General features: G+C 36.6%; 1 protein-coding gene across 2 annotated transcripts in view; it reads right to left on the minus strand.

The window, feature by feature from the left end:
- Positions 1-18,557, minus strand: part of PCNX1 (pecanex 1) — a gene marked incomplete at its 5' end in the record, with an annotated part of 92,131 nt that overhangs the window by 46,051 nt on the left and 27,523 nt on the right. The window contains 2 exons of one of the 2 annotated variants that reach the window (XM_082484796.1): positions 6,494-6,678; positions 11,396-11,528. The exons of the other annotated variant lie outside the window; for it this stretch is intronic. Coding sequence (XP_082340922.1) covers positions 6,494-6,678; positions 11,396-11,528 — 318 coding nt within the window. The remainder of the gene's footprint in view (positions 1-6,493; positions 6,679-11,395; positions 11,529-18,557) is intronic. 2 annotated transcript variants of the gene reach the window in all.

The following is an 18,557-nucleotide window of genomic DNA, read 5'->3' on the forward strand; positions in this document are numbered from 1 at the left end:
TATGAAGTGTCCTGCCAACTTCTCCATCTCTTCTAGCTCAAAACCCCTCTTAATCCATGATGTAAAGCATGCAATATTTTAAGATCTGCTTATACAAAATCATGACAAAAAAATCCCACTTTGGAGCATCTGAAGCAAAAACTGTATACTCCTCTCAGCTGCATGTCTTGCAGCTCTCTCTTCTTCTGTTGATAACAGGATAACAAGCAGTCCCAGGAGAAATATCTAATAAGATCAGAGCTTCCAATCTTTCCCCTTTCTGCGAGAACATAACCTACTTTGATACAGTGGGTTTTGATTTTTTTTTTTTTTTTTTTTTTTTAAACAAAAACACACTATGATCCTACTCCAACTTCTCTTCAGGCCCACAGGCAATTAAGTTTGATATAGAAGTGTTTGAAAGCAAAAAGGCTAAAAACCTTGAACTGGATGATTAAACCCAGTGAAACTAAGGAAAAACACTGGTATATTGAAAATATCTTCATAAAGCTTTCTACTCTCAGAGGGGGCACTTCATACCAAGACGACACATACTGCAGCCGTGCTAAGACCAACCATTCTGACAAGACAGTCAACTACATAGTTCAGAAGTCACGTACAGCGTGCGTCAGAGCTCAGTAACGCAACAGCTCTCTCTCAATATTTAACTACATCTGCTATAGGCATTTGTAAGGAAATACAAGTAGAGAGTTCACTTATCAGGGTTTTTTTTCCCCTCAGTAGTTAAGATTTTAATGAAGCACTTCAGCGAATCCTTTGATTTTTAATGCATAGGGTAGTACACAGTTGTTACTGAAATTTAAAATTTAAACTGGTACAGGACATTAGGAATCTTCCTCCATGCAACTAATAAATAACCTCAGTTACACAGAACTACTTCTCAACTACATCTGTAAAAATAAAATTCAACAGCAAACACGAAGGTATTTGATAACACATGAGGTCCTAGGGAGGACAAAATTATGCATAACCTATTACAGAAAAAAAATCTTCCATGCAACCAGTCCTTAAAAGAGACAAGTGAGTTTGGCTTAAATTCTTCCTGGTTTTGCACTACTGAATTGAGGGTCTGGAAATTAAACTTTCCGATTTTTAAATTAATGAAATTCTAGTTATAGAAATTAGAATATACTACTTGCAAGATATAACTTCCTGTTCTCTTGGGCTGAAATAATGTATCAGATATATTAGCTTCCAACAAAGTTTACTGAAATGTTACACTCATGTCAAAAGTCTGAAAAGGGCCTCAGATTATGAAAAAAAAACTTAGCATAACACACCTCACATTAGAAAATATCTACAGTTCCCCCACATCCAACTCATCTTTGAATCTGTCAAAATTTACTGCATTTGTGTTGCTATAACTACTGCATGGCTGCGTGGAATAAAACAAACCTGGTTAACAGAGAGGTAGCAAACAGACAAAACACTTAATTCCAATTGTTTACACACAAACTACAAAACAGACTCAGGTTCTGCCATACTTGCAATTCACCTCCCCTACTTATATAGGCTTCCTATTGAAAAGTTAACACTCTCAATAAAAGCATGGGTTCTCAATTAAAAAAATAAAAATGCCTGCCACCCTACCCCTCCCCCCCCTTTTTTTTTATTTAAGATCAAAAGGCTCTCCAGAAAAGCCTCAACTCATCCAAAGTAGAAAAGATGCCAGGACTATTCAGCACTGTTGAGGACGCAAACCCTAAGATGTGACTGGAGATTCTACAGCTGAGCTCCAAATTCCCATCAGTTACATACTTTTTAAAGTGTGTGAGGTAACAGCAGCTTCCTCACAGCACTCTCAAACTCTAATGAAGGATCCCAATGCTCACAAGATTCAATACATGTGGATATACCTACCATTTTTAGTTACCCTAGCAATTTTCTCTCCCTCCCATTCCTAGCTCTCCCACAGCATTCTCCGAAATATTTTTAACAGCATCACACTGAAAAAGCTTAAGAAAGTTTTTTTTCTTTCTCTAAGGACTGTAGTTTTATCACAAATGGCAGACTCAAAAATTTATTTTTCAGATCAATAAATACAGTCAATTGCTTGTTTGTCCACTAAACAGTAAACTTCCCTCCTGTAAACTTCCCCCCTCCCCCAGAGGGAGAGCTGCAAGTTCTTACCAAATTAAAGTCACCCAAACAATATTCTATTAGGACCCAGTTACAAAAATAACAAAACCAAGTCATTGATACTCAGGCACACAAATACAAAATACAGCTTTGTTCTGACACGAAGAGAGGAAAAGATGAATGCACTTCCTTTGAAACAAGTTTCCTTGTTTCAAAAGACAAAAATATCTCATCATCAAGTCCAGAGACAACCACGTAACAGTTCACACTGTACGAACTGGTGTTCCCACAGTTACGGGAATCAACGAAAGCAACAGGCTGATGAGCTTACACAGATGAAGCCTGGAAGACTTAAATGGTCGAGGATCTGACTAAAATGACAGTCTGATGGTTTCCTCAGCCAAGTTATCTTCCGCACATTTCCCAGTTATCCACCCAATACTACTTTGTTTTAAACCTCTCATAAACTAGTTCTGAAAATTGCTAACACTTTTTGGCATGTTGAAGCCTATGTCATCATTAGACCATTAAGATATATTCACCTACTACTTCGACAATATCTTTTACATCCCAGTCAGCAAAACCAACAATGCCATCAGAATTTGAATACTCTAGCGTGCAAGGAGCTATTGTTTTCAAAGGTCAAAATTTTACCTTCAGCTGCAGTATAAAGACTTAGAAGTTTTCATTTCGAACACTTCAAAGTGGTTCATTTTTTAATTTCTATATGTAGTTTGTCAAAAGAGTAACTCACCTATTATACTGAATTCCAGACTACAACAGGGATATTTTCAATAGGAACAATGGGAAGTGAGTATTTATTTTTTACTTGCACCTTTGAAAATACTTCCCCATTCATCCCAAATAAATTAAGTCTATTTAATTATAAAAAGGTATTGAGGAACTGATTCTAAATTGTTTTTAATCAAGTAAGTGAACTGTGTATATATTTAAAGTTTTGACCTTGAAGACCATCCAACTGCCTTCATAAATTGAGATACTTCAATAAATCTGAAATATTATCACTTGCATATAAACGATGCAACCAGAAGTCCAACATAGCAATGTAACTATTGTAAAGATCCAGATGACCAGTTCTCTTTAATCACAAAAGTAATATTCCTCAAAAAAGAGCCAGAAGCCCACACATCATCCAGCTAAGGACAAGAGGCTGTTATTTCACTGCAGTTTCAGAAACTGGGCATCTGTTTTAGGTAACCAAGTACTGAGTTACAAACTACTTCACGAATTTTAACACCTACAGCCTTCGCTGCAAGGACTGAAAAAATCTCACCCATCACCTACATGTCTCAAGAATCAGATATCAGTGAGAATAAAAGGCAACAGCACTGCCACAATGTGCTCTGAAAACTGTCATTCACTTAAGACACGGTATGTGTTTTGGTGCTTTCTGGATTCATATTATATTAATCCTACCTATAAATAATAGTATTTGGTCTGCCACCTTTCCTTTCTGTCCTGCATTCCTCCTATGAGTTACTTCATGTTTACTGCTCCACATTAAGCTCCTTTTCAGTCTTTTCAAGTTCCTTCCTCCTCCCAAAACAACACTGTTGATAAAAATCTTTCTATGAGCTTGGAAGATTGAAGATAATACCTCAGAGCTTCTCTTGCCTTACTCTCAGGCCAATGCCAGGTATAGACAGCTGTATAGTCACCAGACTGGATGTAGGCGAGGTATAACACAATAACATTCATCCTTTGCAAAATAAGCCACCAGAATCAAGTTAACAGACACGAATATTTAAAGCAAAGGAAAAAAATAAAAATTGTGTCTTGTTAAGATCTGCAGCTTGACATCAACACATAGATGGGAAGAACGTAGAAGCAGATACTACACTGGTGCGCAAGAGTCCTAAACATGGGGGCTTTTAACAAATTAACACATGCCCTGTTGATCTTCCAAAAGACCTGGAGTATGCTCATACAATTTCAATAAGAAATTAAATTCTTATGTGCATTGTAGAGAGATATATAACCCCATCTACTACATTTGCCACTTATATTTCCAGTCACTGTAAATCATGTTTTGTTTCCTTATCTTTTCCCCAGCCTCTATTTTCAATATTTTTTTCTGCCCTGGGCAGTCACAGCAATTTCCACAATGACAGAGAATTGGTCATATCACCTGCATTGCTTTGATCAGCATCAGAATAAGAGTTAAAGAAAAAGCAAACTACTACCCTCTCCCACCCCCAAACCTTATACAATCTAAAGTAAAGTAACAGGATCATCTTTCACTGTAAGGTATCTTGGGACAACAGAGCAAAACCAACAGCCTTCGACTTAAGGGAAAACAGAGCAGTAATGTTACTTCATACCTGACTGAGGATTTAAAAAAAAAAAAAAAAAAAAACACACACACCAACATACACACACAAAACCAATCCCAAAATAAACCATATACCAGTTATAAGGAAAGATACTCTCCCTTCTTGACAGGCCTGATAAACGAATCACACATGTGAAAGCATGCACCATTTTGCCACCTATTTTACTCTAACAAAAGATAGTACCTGTCAGACAAAGCTTGCTACACAAACTAGAAAATTTGATTTTCCTAAAATAATTAAAACAGACCTTGCCTGTAATAGCCGCTTTCACGCATGGAAGGTTTCTGAACAGATGCTCAGAGCTTCAAATCAGGAATAAAACACTATTATACCTCAGATTTTTAACTGAGCAGATCCTGGAAGTTTTGTGCCTCCTAAAGGCAATGTGCTGCCCCATATAACTGTAAGCACAGTACACACAAAATTTCAGAAGAATTTAGCTATATGAATTTCTGAAGACTCCAATACATGCCAAGCACAATAAATATGCTTTTTAGGGAGCCTGAATGCAACATTGAGTTTCTTAAATGATCCACTTTGATTTCTACTACAACATAGCAATTTAAGGTCTTAAATAAGTCAGCCTTAACTAGATTGTGTATTAAAACCTTGAATTCTTTAAAACTTGATTGATGAACAAAGTCCTTCAAATACAATAATGGTAGTTTTAAGAATAAATCTCAACATTAACCTTGGATAGATATAACCAGTATACCTGAATTTCAGGGTTATATTCCAGTATTTTTTCAAACAAGAAATAAGAGTCCAAATTAAATAAAGAAATCCATAGTTTCATGTGATAAGTCAGAGATACATACAAGCATTGAGATATAACTCTCAATTTTGCTATCTAGAAACTAGTAAAGCCACAGACTCTAACATGAAAGTTCTCATAAGTAGATTGTGCGCGTTTAGCGCAACTGTAGTTAAATTTTATAAAACACCTCAGAGCATGTCAGGGTTGTTTTCAGTTTTGCTTCTATTCTTTTTTTCCTTATACTGCAGCTAGATGGTGCAGAAGAACAGCAACGTGTTAGCCAAACTCATATTTAAACAGCCTGGCAACTCTTGAAGTCTTCTCCACTAGTGGAGTAAGATGACAATTCATTTATCTTTTAGTGCTGGGTTGCAGTTAGGTCTGAAACAAGTATCTTGTCAGTGTTCTGAGCTAACCTGTACTTTTAAGGTATTACAGTGACAGCTGCTCAATATATTGTCACTAATAATTCTCAGTTCTACAGATGCCCACTTTAATAATTCGAGGAAGTATTCCATATTAACGCTGAAGTTGTAATTAATTCAGGCCATGTGTAGATAGCTGCAGAGATCCCTGCCAGGAATTTTTCCACAATCTGCCCCTGCATTACTGCGTCACAGGAGATCAGTCACTTGTTATGATCATCATAACTTCCTACTCCCTAGCAATTTTATTAGCTGCATAGAAGTTAATAAATAGTTAAGAACACTACATAAAATGGACCATGAAGAATTAAGAGACACTATAAGGCTCCGTGAAATGATGACATTTCATATAAGAAAGAGTCCAGATTTTCTTCCAATCTCAAGCTCCTAAATTAAGGTGTACATGAAAAGTAAAGCACTCTCATTTACACAAGGATTTATTTTTTAAACAGCACCTAAGCAAAACTCATCTAAAAAAGTAAGATCAAGAATTCCTAGGGACCGCAACAAGTATTTTTTTTTCAGGAACCAGAAGATCCCCAAAGTTGGTCTCAATCTCTGCTCAGCTGCCTGTGACAATGCAAGAAAACTTATGCATTATACGTGTTACATTTAAGTCATGAAAGCTCTCACACCATCGCTACTTGTATCTATGCATCCTTAGAGCATTTCCCATCGTGCATTTGTCAGAGAAAGTGCCTGGAAAGTCGACTGTGAAAAGCAAGGAATTTATGAATTAGGAATTTACGGCCTTCCAAGAAATGCACCTACAAGGTTCAGAAACAAAGCTAAGGTTAGCTGATTTTCACTGCATTATTACCGATATATCTGCCGTATTAAAACTTCCATGTCACCAAGGTTACATAAGGCCTGCATACCAAGTTCATCGTGCAAACTGCTACCGCCTACAGCAGATGCAGTGGCATGTGATGCTTCTAAGTGGACACTCCCATTTCTCACCAGCAAGGAGGCGCTAGCGCCCAGCACAGCGGCCTGGGAAGGGGGGCGGGACTGCACTCTGACCTGGGAGGAGGGCTGCTGGCCTTGCTGACCATCTTGAAGGCTACGAGAAAACACGGATTGGGGACACGTTACCAGGAAGAAGAGAAAAAGAGCTAGAAGTGAAGCAAAACAAGACGTTTTAGTTGAAAGAGGAAAACTTAAAAGAGCATAGCATTAAGAAGCTACTTATTAGGGTTAAGATAACCCATGAGTTCCATATAACAGAATATTTGGACACTACTTACATCAGTACCCTAGAGATACAGTTCCTGTCCTACTCCTTTAAAGCAGTATTGCTTTCTAACACCTCCCCAAGCCACCCTCAAGTATATTCTTTTAAGTCTTAATTTGTGGCTGCAAAAGCAAATTACTGGTACTTAGTCTAATTGTAGACTAACCTGAGGTATCACTTACATAGAGCAGAGACTATTCCAGTCTTCTCATGACAGTTTGGGTCCTTTTTGTTCATCGAACTATGACTTGATCAACTTTTTAGTTGGCCGTTTGGGGTATTTTTTTTGTCACAATAAAATCACCTTTCTTGCTATTAATCTGTGCTCTAACTACAAAATGTCTTTTAAGCGTTGGTCTTTACGTCACATGCTACCACAGACCTTGTAGACAACTGTAGTTAACCCTTTGGATTCAGAATTTTTTGAACATATCAAGAATGTTTATAACTTATTAACTGCCAAAACTTTAAGTCTATTTTGAACTTACTTTGACAGTAGAGCAAAAACTATTACTCAGTACTACTACCACAAAAAAAAAAAACATCTTCTATACCCAGACACATACCTGCACCAAAAAAAAACAGGTCATAAAAGTCATCTTGGGCTTCAGAGAAATTTGTAAGTTTACAGCCCTATGAGTAGACAACGCTTGAAAATGTTAAGTTTTCCTCCTCACAACCTTCTCTTCACAAAACTATTTTATAAAGCTAGTTAACATTGTTAGATTTTTTTTAATATTGTTTAATATTAAACAAAGTGAAGTGCCAAAATATATGGCGGTTACACTTCCATATCACATCTACTTTGTTGAATTCGTGGTTTTATTATCCTTCATTTTGTGCATTTAAAGAAGTTACATCTCACAGTCGTTAGCTGTGGGACGTGATCAAATTAAGAAGTTTTTTTAGATAAAAATTTATATTTTATAGACTATGGAAAATGTCTTAAACACTTGAAAAACATTATCAACTGTTGCTTTTAATGTTTCACAGTTCACAGTGTGATGCTACAGCTGGCAAGTTAGGCAACTGAAAAAGCAAGATCTTACTAAGAATCGAGGGGTTATATCTGATGTACTTGCTTATAACAATATTTTCTAGAACATCTACTTTTCAGTCCTTTTTTTAGAGCACTGCTGGAAAACAACATACGGATATAAGTATAAGAACAGGTGTTAAGAAAAGCTCATGCAAAATAAAGCTCATGCATACAGCTCATGAGACAAAAAATTGCAACTCATCATTATTGTACTCTAACATATTTGAATCTGAACTTCAAATTCAGTGGTTTTGCTGCTATAGACATGACTTTCAGTAAGCTACATGGCAACAAAAGCCTTAAGAAAGCTCACAGATATGCCAGCCTTCATTGTCTCCCTCAAGTATTATCAGCAACACCAAAACAACGCTAAACAATACCGCTTTCCCTTAAACAGTAGCTATGTATCAAAAGGTATATACAAAGTTGACCTTTCAGTGGTTATCCATCTGTCACAAAAAAAACCCCGAAACATGGACATTAACAGATTGCACAGATATGCAAGACGTACACTTATTCTCTACCTAATTAATAATTATAAAAAATTAAATTCTGCTTCAGATACTTATGTTTTTGTATCAGACACACATGCATACACCATTGACTACATAGGATGCCAACGCATACTTATGTTTAAAGTGCCCAAAACACTGTTGACATTTAGGCAGGACAAAAGCAGGGTTGGTTGGTTGTTTTGTTGTGGGGCTTGTTTTTTTATGTTTGTTTGTTTTGTTTAAGTTACCAGGCAAACTACTCTTGTATCTAATTTAGCATCAAACCAGCAGTTTACTAGATCAGGTTTTACTTAAGTACCTATCATTGCCAAACGCATACATATATAATGCCATTGTCTCTTTTGCTAGATATTCCACAGAGGAAGTGCAACATAATTGCAATAATGGACAGGAAATTCAAAAAAATAAGATCAGGTGGAACACAACAAGTTCTAAGGGAACATCCCCACAACATCCAATTTTATGCAAGAGTTAGAAGATTAGGAGATTAAAGTTTTGCTGGGAACAATAAGAAAGAAGAAACATAAGGGCAACTAAAGATTAGTAAATCTAATACTCTTAGAAGTTTAACACCTGAAGTCATACAGATTAGCAATATCAGGAACTAGATCGAGGCAGCTCACCACTAACATACACAATTAATGCCAGTACACTTACAGTGATCTTTTGAAAGGATCTTGGTGGTAACTGGCTAAAAATATCTGTATTTCTTCACATTTCTTCATTATGCACAATTTTTTTTTTTTAAATCTTTCTTGGGGGTTTCTCCTTCCAGCAACATAGAATTTACACTACAATTACACTACTCATACAGGAGCATTTTTCAGACCACAGAAATCATAAGAGTAATAAAGACAATTTTGCAGATACATTCCACAGTTGGTAGTTCAAATGGAATTTATGTCAAAGGAATCTGAAAGCACTTCGGCATTTGGTTGGAGTAAGGCAATTTAACTCCAATCCAAGGGATAGTCATTTAGCATCACAAACAATGCTTTGAGCAAAGTAACCTCAGTAAGCATTCAATTCTGAACATACGTTTACAATACAAGTATTTTTGGTAATGTGTATCATTATGTCAGAAAGAGTAGAGTTGCGACTTTTCAGTTTTATTTAGCACAGAATAAATTTAGATAACTGGAAGGTGCAGAGAGGAAATGCAAGGCTAGAATATTTGTTCCACTTTTTCACCCTTGAACATATTGTCTGATTAAAAAGTTACTTCCACCAACTTCAGTTTTCTCATGATCTCACTGAAGTTCAGTTTATGCCATGGGAACCTCAATGACTGCACTAGCATGTGAAAATGAGGCAGCTGTCAGCCTCAGTTTAAGACAGAGTCCTTTATTTGCCCCACTTTTTATCTGTTTAATAGAAAGAAAACTCACTGTTTTCTGGCTTATGCACAATTAAGGAGCTCTGATTAGTCTGCACAACCTCTTATGAACCAACACAAAACTATACTACCCTTCCTCTTAAAGAGAAAAAAACACATGAAAACCTTATCAGAAGCAAGTGAATGCAATGAAAAGTAGAGCAAAAGTGATCCACGAGAACGCAAAGTTTTAGCATCCCTCACTATGAAGTAAATCACTTATAGTTGAACAAGCTACATTCAGCAAAACCAGAAGCTTAATATAAAATTACCTGAACTGCGATTACTGCTACATATTGCACTAGCCAGTAAAAACACATCTAACTAGGTTCAATCCCTGACATGGCAGAAGTCAGTCCCTTATTTCTTAGATTTTAGGTACCATTTTTGCAATCCCCCTGCTTGAGGAAAATTTAGAAACTTAGTCCTTGATTATTTCAGTGGTGCTACACAGCTGGCACAATTCTTCCCCCATCCTCTACTGTAAAGTATTTTCTTTTTATTTGCTCAGTTTCTATAGCTTTTTCCAATTAAAAAAAAAATTACACAAATATTCCTGAAACACAAAAGCAGATTGCTCCTATTATTAAAAGATAGCTTCACATAGGAAGGAATATGATTAAGAATACACAACATATACGATTATTCCTGCATATTTACCATATAACTGGAGGAAGAATTACTTCGATATGTATGGGTGAGTGTTCCTTCCTCTACAGGCAATGTTCTGCTCACCAGATTCTCCAACACCACAGGCAACCACGGTGATGGAAAGATTTAAAAAGCAAGTTTAAAAAGTTATTGTGGTTGCTGGTTTTGCTGTTTAAGCTGACAGAGCCAACAGAGTTGCTGTATGTAACGCATCAATAGGCTCAGGATTGTTAACAAATGGGCCAGAGAAGGCTGGGGACTCCTGGGATACATGTACGTAGTTTATTTTAAACATTGCCAAGGCATGCGAAGTGCCACACAATTGCATTTAATACTGAGCAATACTGTGCATTGCTATTACTTCATTATTTCTCTTCTGCTGGAAAAAGCTACAGGATGTTCATACAATGGTTTACCTGTATTTTAGATTTGGAATCTTTGCGCATATGATTAGGCTTTTTATAAAGTTCTTCCACTTTGTTGTTATGCTTATCTCTCACTGTCTACAGACGTGAAAACTGTCTGTAGACAGTGAGAGATAAGAGAGTGAGAGATACAGACACTGTCTACAGTACTAGTACCAAATGTTTACTTTCTTAAAAGAAAGAAAACCAAAATAAGGAGTGATAAATAATATTTTCGTGGGTTCTTTTCATTCCTTGAAATTAGAAGTTTCTAAAGTTTTCGATAAAAAACACTGAGTCTAAGTTTGTTAGCGTTAGTTCATTTTGTTATCAATCTGAAATCAGCTACAACATGTTAGAGACGGGCTATCCTGACCATTTTGAAAATAGTGCCACATATACATGCACAATTCAACAAGCCCACAGTGACATGCAGTGACAGCTCAAGGAGGTTATGGTGGGGAAGGAAGTAAAAAGTGCTTTTCTGGCAACACTGGTGGGTGTAGGGAGAAGTGGTCTGCTACATGCATGCTAAATATGGTGGAACATTTAGATACCCTACCTGAGGGGTGATCCGATGAGCAATGTAGGAGGGGTAGGGTTACTCCCTGCATTGTGCCGGCGTCGTACTGCCTGACGCCTAAATGTGCTGCGTTCACGACGAAATGTGACAGTCTCCTCGCTGGCTTGTGCTGCTGCATCAAGACAGACTTTAGGTCAAATAAGAACCCATCCTAGTTACGTACACAGTAACTTAAGACTCCTTTCTTCCCCGTGACCCTCCCCAAGTTAATGAACTTGACTTGCAACAACAAAAGTAGCTTATGCAGTGACCATTCAAACAACCTGCCTCAAGACAGGATTACAACACACAATTATTAGTAAAAATTTGGGTGTTTGGGGAATGGGGTGTGACTGTCCTCAAACACAGAGCTTACTTTTTTTTTCTTACCCCCAGATCCACATAGCCAGATTGAAAAAAAAGTTGGATATCCCAAATCTCTTCCATTTTGTACAGGGCAGGAAGAGACAAAACTGATCTCACCCTTTATCTCATTTAATAGATAGTTAAAAGAGAAGCCTAAAGGACAACCTAGAAAGGTTATCTGCCACTCCTCACCATAATAGTCTCTTCTCAGTTTTGTAACTTCTGCCAAACTAGTAGGGTTGAGGTTAACCTTATCGCACCTCCTCAGGGAACAAAACAGAGTTGCTTATTTTTCCCCCTCATAAGCACCAAGGGATACATGTGGCTCATTTTAGACTAGTTATGCTATGATTTGGAGGAGCAGGGGGTTGAGATTAAGTGAGAGAACAACTTATTTGTAAGTATCAGTGGGTTTGTTATTTCAACTCCCCCCCCAAAAAAAACAAACACACAAAAAACCCCATGTTTAGTCCACTTATAAAGCAACACTGTAAAAAACAGTTTGTGTGTACTCAAGGCAGCCTTAAGATTTTTCCACAATTACCCCCCAAAATCCCACCTGTGCTCCCTAAGCTTCACAGTCTGAACAACTTTGGATTTGGACTGCTTCATGGTGTGTCTACAATGTCAGTCTTCCTCCTGAACCAAGGAAGCTACTAACCGATTTGAATGCAGAGCACTAGAGAGCTCAAATTAATGGGTCATAGAGAAAATAGGTTTTGGCAGGGAAGGGAAGGAGGAGAAAAAAAAAAAACACAGCAAAATTTGACATGAAGTCAGTGCAAAAGAAAATCACAATTTTGAAGGGGAAGTCACAACTTGGTAGCCAAGAAGCCTGTTACAAGAGCGAGAAAACCAAGGATTGTATCAAGCCAAAAGAAAAAACACTAATGGAGCAATGCTTTTTTATGACAGAAAGATCACAGGCAGAGTAGTTCCATCTTTACTTGTGTACATTTCAAGTTACAGCATTTCTGTCATTAAGCTTTCAAAAATTAGCAGCAAAGAATCTAACACTGGTCTACAGGGAATAGCAACCGATAGTAACCTACTGCTGCTGCGTATTACTGCCATAGCTCAAGCAATAAAGACCACATGGAACAACAGTCTAATCCCACCCATGAACCACAGGTTATCAAGTGAATACTGTACAGACTGAAGTTTCGTATAATTTGCTTTAAGAGCCAAGAAGCTACATGAAGAGATTACTTTAAGATCAACACTGAAGTTGCAAGCATTTCATTACCAAAACATCAAAAATTAAGGACATCCTTAATTCAGGCCTTTCCTATATTGACAGGAAAACTGTAGGATTGCTCACTTTCTCCTCCACAGCCACTTCTTTTATTCTAAGCATAAATAGAAAATAGTTCCTTTTCAGTGTATTTCAGCAAGAATTCAATACATTTCTCTTGCGGCTTAATATACAGCTTTATGTTCTGTTTTAATACACAGCCCAATTTCTTCAAGGATTTCTTTACAGCTCTTTGAAATACTGGAAAAGCGAAACACACTAAACAAGACAGCATGAATCCTGACTTTTTTCTGGTAGATTAAGTTAACACAAAAGAGGCCAAAACTGCCCACTAGTTTTGATTGTCAATTCGTAAAGCTCAATTTTTCCAGTGTATACATCAGCATATAAAAACTCATTCACAACACAGCTTCCACTGGCTTCAGGTGCAAAGCAATTCTACACATTTCTGCTTATCAGGTCATAGTTAAGAACTATGTGACTAGTCTTAACTGAAATGTAAACATCTTAATTACCATTAAGATGGTAAACATCAGCATTACATCTTAATTACCATTTGCAACCACTCAGCAAAAGCAGCATTCAAGTACAATTCTTCAAGGCAGCATAGTTAGCACTGACTTAACACTCCCAACATCTGTTTTTCTTTTCATATTCTTTTTATCAGTAAACTTCACCTTCTGCAAGCACTGGAGCTCAGATTATGGAAACACTAAAGGTCCTTCCTACAGAGCTCCAATTTATCGCTAAAACAAGTCTACATCAAGCACTGACTGAGGCAGTGTCCTGTGAGGAAAAGAGATAAACATGTTTGAAGTTTTTAAAAAAAAAAAAAAAACACACACACACAACAAAAACCAAGAATTCGTATGTACTTGGGTATTAAATTCAAAGCTGCACAGCCAAATAGTTCTGGCATTTGCTAACTTTTCAGTATTTCACTTTAACCTTTAGAAATCAAAGTAGATCTTGGTGCAGCTTTCTTCCTAATCTGCCAAGGGATTTTTGATTTATCTTGAAACTTTTGTTCAACACACGTCTTCTATATACGCTCTTCCTGAATGTGGGTGGTGACATTCAGGATCACTAAGCAAGTCTGTAAATTCTTTAAAAAGACTGCAGAGCTTTACAGCTCAACAAGCCCCCAGTCTACTAACATTATGCAACAACTCAAGAAGCTGCATGGTGAAACCATGACTAAGAAAGTAAAAAAATCTAGTTCAGCAGAAAGGATTACTGTTTGAAATATAGAAAGCCAAACTGAGCAAAGTTCCGTTTTGGCTGTTTTGCTGGTTTTTTTTTTTGTTTGTTTGTTTTTAAAAACACCTTATTTTAAAGAACACAAAGGATTAAAAAATATATATATACCAGTATGTAAAGCTATTTACATTAATACATATTATTTATGTTTCTACTTGTCTGTAATGGGAAGCCGTACAGCTACTCATGAGTTCACCAGGAGGATGTAAATTATCATCTATCATGCTCTGAGAGCAGTTTAATCATAATTTTGTTTTAACATAAATAAGCTTCCTTTAATATTTACAAAGTAAGTGTTTTGATGTTTAAAAACAAAACGAAACAAACAGAAGTATCCTTGTAGGACAGCTTTTTTTTTAAAAAAAAAAAAAAAAAATACAAACCCAAAACCAAGCAACCCAACAAAACCAAAACCATGTCTTTAGCTCACTCATACTTCCCCCATGCTGCTACTTACAACCACTTACTCTAGACTCCAGAAAGGTAATATCCAACATCTACACTCATGTACAAAATCTAGATGTAACAGGGAGAGATAACATAGGTTAAACCTTTACAGTTCCTCCTTACTTTAAACAAATCAGTAAAGGAAGACAAACCTTTCAACTTACAGAGTGTTTGTTGTTGAAGTCTGTTCCACTTTTCTGCTTTACTCTAAACTTTCATGTTAAAACACTATACTTCAGTGTAAACTTAAGTATGAATTTCTTCTGCATGCTGTCATATGAATTTGAGCCCCCAATATTATCTGTTCTCAAGAACAGAAAAATCAGGTTTTGAAGTTCAAAGCATACAAGTTAATAATACGAACCTACATCCCAGAGATCAATAAAATAAGAGGTGGAGACCTAATGACAACTTTGTAGCAAACTTAACCATCCCACACCTATTCCCAACTATACTACACCTAACTTCAAAGAGGAAATAATTTGACTTTTGTAACAGTTAATACAAATGTGCATACGAATACATACTTAAACTTCATCCTTTTTTTCATTACACTTCTGATGGGGAAAAAAAGCCAAATTAGCAGTTACACACTTAGCAAGTAATGAGGATATAAATTTCATCATCTCACATTTGGAATGATACTTTCCCAATAAAAGGACTAAATTTTTTTGTAGAGAAAATTCTGGAACAACAAAAAATTCACACGCCTTTGCAAAACAACTAGGAGTATCTGACCGTAGGTTGAACTATCCTGCCTGCAGGTTATACCCTTCCAAAATTTCTCTTTCTATAATACACAAGTGTTTTTGATGTAAACTTCTGAAGTGCCTCAAAGTTTTACACTACAACTATACAATTACTGTACGATGCAACTACCTTTAAGAAACATAAAATGCAATCCTCCCCCTCCCCCCGAACAGGAACATTTACATACACAAACCAAAACATTTAGAACATCACCCTGCATGTATGTATCACTGCTTTTAACCCAAACTTAGAAGATGGAAACTGAAGCAGCATTTCCAACGTTTTATTGCGAAGAGTCCCATTTCATTTTTGCTAGGCAAAGATGCTGAACCCAGTGCCTCAGATAAATTCTGAAATACAATTCCCAAGTAAGAAGATTCCTGGAAAGATATGGTATTGAGGTAAGACAGAGGTAAAGTTTCCATGTGGTATACCACAGAGTTCTCAGGGTAAGAACTGAAAACTTCAGTCTGACTGGAAAGAAAACAACACACCCACATACAATGGAAACACAATGTCTTCTCAGGAAAGAAAGAAATACATCACTTGAAGTCTAGATGGTTTTGAACATTAGTCAGGTTAAGCATGGTTAAATGTGTGCATGGAACTGAGTGATGCTTGGACATGCCATTTCTCTTCCTATCAAATGGAAATTGTGATCTATTTTCAACTGCTTGTAATGACCACCCCTACAAATTCTCAGCGAGAGCTGAAATTAATAATTTATGGCTCATGCATTCACATAAGCAATGAAATCTTGTCTTCTAATACTGAACACACCACCAAATAGCTGAAATTTTGCTCTTCTGTATCAAGTATATCACATTTGTGTTGAAAACCACACTTGTCACATCTGTTTATTGGTTAACACCATTTGCAGTTTAATCTCATGTGCCCTAACACTATTTTAAAATCCATACTTGTAAAACAGCCAAGTATAAAGGAGTCTGTTCAGTCTGTATATTCAGTATACAGTTATTAATCACCATGGATTATGCACCATTATAAGACCTATGATTGCATGGATTTCTTATACTTCTCTGATGAAAAAATCAAGATATTGGCTTATAGCATTACAACTTACTGTGGACATTTAATGAAAAATATCACTAATGCCATTTTCTGAAGAATGGAGATGTGGGCAGCAAAGGAGAAACAATGAAGAACAGAGGGACCTCTCTGAGATACAAACTTTTGCTAGAAAATAGGGCAGAGGATAACAACACAAGGAAAGCTTGTCTTAAAAAAGAAAATTGAAAGAGAAACAAGGGAAGTAAAGCCCAAGACTTCAGTATTGTGGTTGAATGTATGAAAAAAAAAAAAAAGTTTGAGACAAGGCTGGAGGAATATTTACAATTACGTCAAACCAGTCACTACAACAATCTGAAAAGCAAAATACTGTCAAGCAGGGAACACCAGGACAATGAAACCATCTGTTTTGAATTCCCAACCAAACATTTTTACAGACCAGCTTGATAAACAAATTTCTATGTTAATACCAAAACTAGGAGTCTCAGTTATTCTACTTCACTGTATTTTCCACTTGAATTATTTCATTTTTAAAAACACTGTTAGTAACACAGACTCCTTGACTATAATGTTGATGGCCTTAGGGTCAAAGAGCTAAAGCTATGACCTAATCTTATTCCCTGCCCAATATAGTCCCTATATCCAGGGATTTGGTTATCAATAGCTAGTAGCATGTTCACACAGCAGACAAATGTTCATAACCTACATCAATCCTTATGAAACTTAATTCTGATTTTGTATTTGGATTTCTTCACCTTAAGGAAAGGATGCTTTAAATCTTTAGAACACACAGCCTTTCCAGCTAAGCGGTGTTCTATATTTGTGTGATATACTAAGAAAGTCACGTTTGCTTTGAGTGGGCTTCTATTAACTTAATACCAAATGGTAATTAGTAGCCAACTTCAATATATCCTGGAATTACATCTCATAGCTACATTTGGCAGCAATATGAGCACTTCCATTAAAGCTCAGAGAGCTCTCAGAAATGTTCTCAGCTGTACACGTAACAATAAATCCAGGTACATCCACAAACGAGCACAAAAAAAGTGGCTTATATACTTAACTTAGTAGATGCAGCTTCGTTTACATCAAGTATCAAAAATTCTTATTCAACCCCTGTTTGGGATGAATACTTGGCAAATTTATGAACAACACACGCTACTTGTCAACAAAATTGAATCATTCTTTCCAAATCAAGTAGAGATTATTGCATTCTTGTAGCTGCATAAATACTACCAATCTAAAACATTTAAACAACTCACTCTCACACCAACACAAAGTATTTGAAAAGAACTACTACTTCTGCATTCTTTGGGAGGCTTGAGCGAATTTAATCAGGGTAAAGTTTTATAAATAACACTTCCAGGGAAAAAAGTGTATTTTGCTTCATTTTTAACTTTTGGTATGTGCTATAGTGCTGTTCCATGCCTTTTTCATTAAGTATCCTGAATTTCCCTTATGCAGCCCTGCAGAACTTTAGGTAGAATATCTGCTACCTCTGTAGATGCCATACTAAAGGAGCATGTTTCTACCAAGTGACAGAAGTCTCTTACCAGCAGTACTCAGGGCTTTTGCCAAGAAATTACACACTGGCTCTCAACAGCCACTGCTGTGAGTGGGACAAAACCTCAGGGTTTTGTTTGTTTGTTCCCCATCACCACCTTTATGGAATCACAAAGTATCAGGAAGATGTTAGTTATTTTGGTGATTAGCCATCTAATGAAAGGCCCTATATTATCTATAAATACCACAAAGGGGACAAAACAGGCAGGACAGAGTCCCCACACAACATACTAAAACTGCATTTTGCTTTAGTAGGTAGCGATTAACAATTAGTAGATGCAAGATTCATGCCAAGTGTTATTTCATTGCTAAGTTTCAAAACTGCAGAGTTCCATTTCAGTCTCACACATCACTCTTAATGCTGTTTACATCTTTAAGTGTTTAATGGCATCACCTCAGCTCTACTGAGATGACAGAATATTCAAAATCAGAGGTAATTCTGTAAAACTCAACCTTTACATACAAAAGCTGTGACAGAACAACATTATGCTT

Source organism: Vanellus vanellus, assembly GCF_965231255.1.
Source record: "Vanellus vanellus genome assembly, chromosome: 6".
In the NCBI taxonomy this organism is placed as follows: domain Eukaryota; kingdom Metazoa; phylum Chordata; class Aves; order Charadriiformes; family Charadriidae; genus Vanellus; species Vanellus vanellus.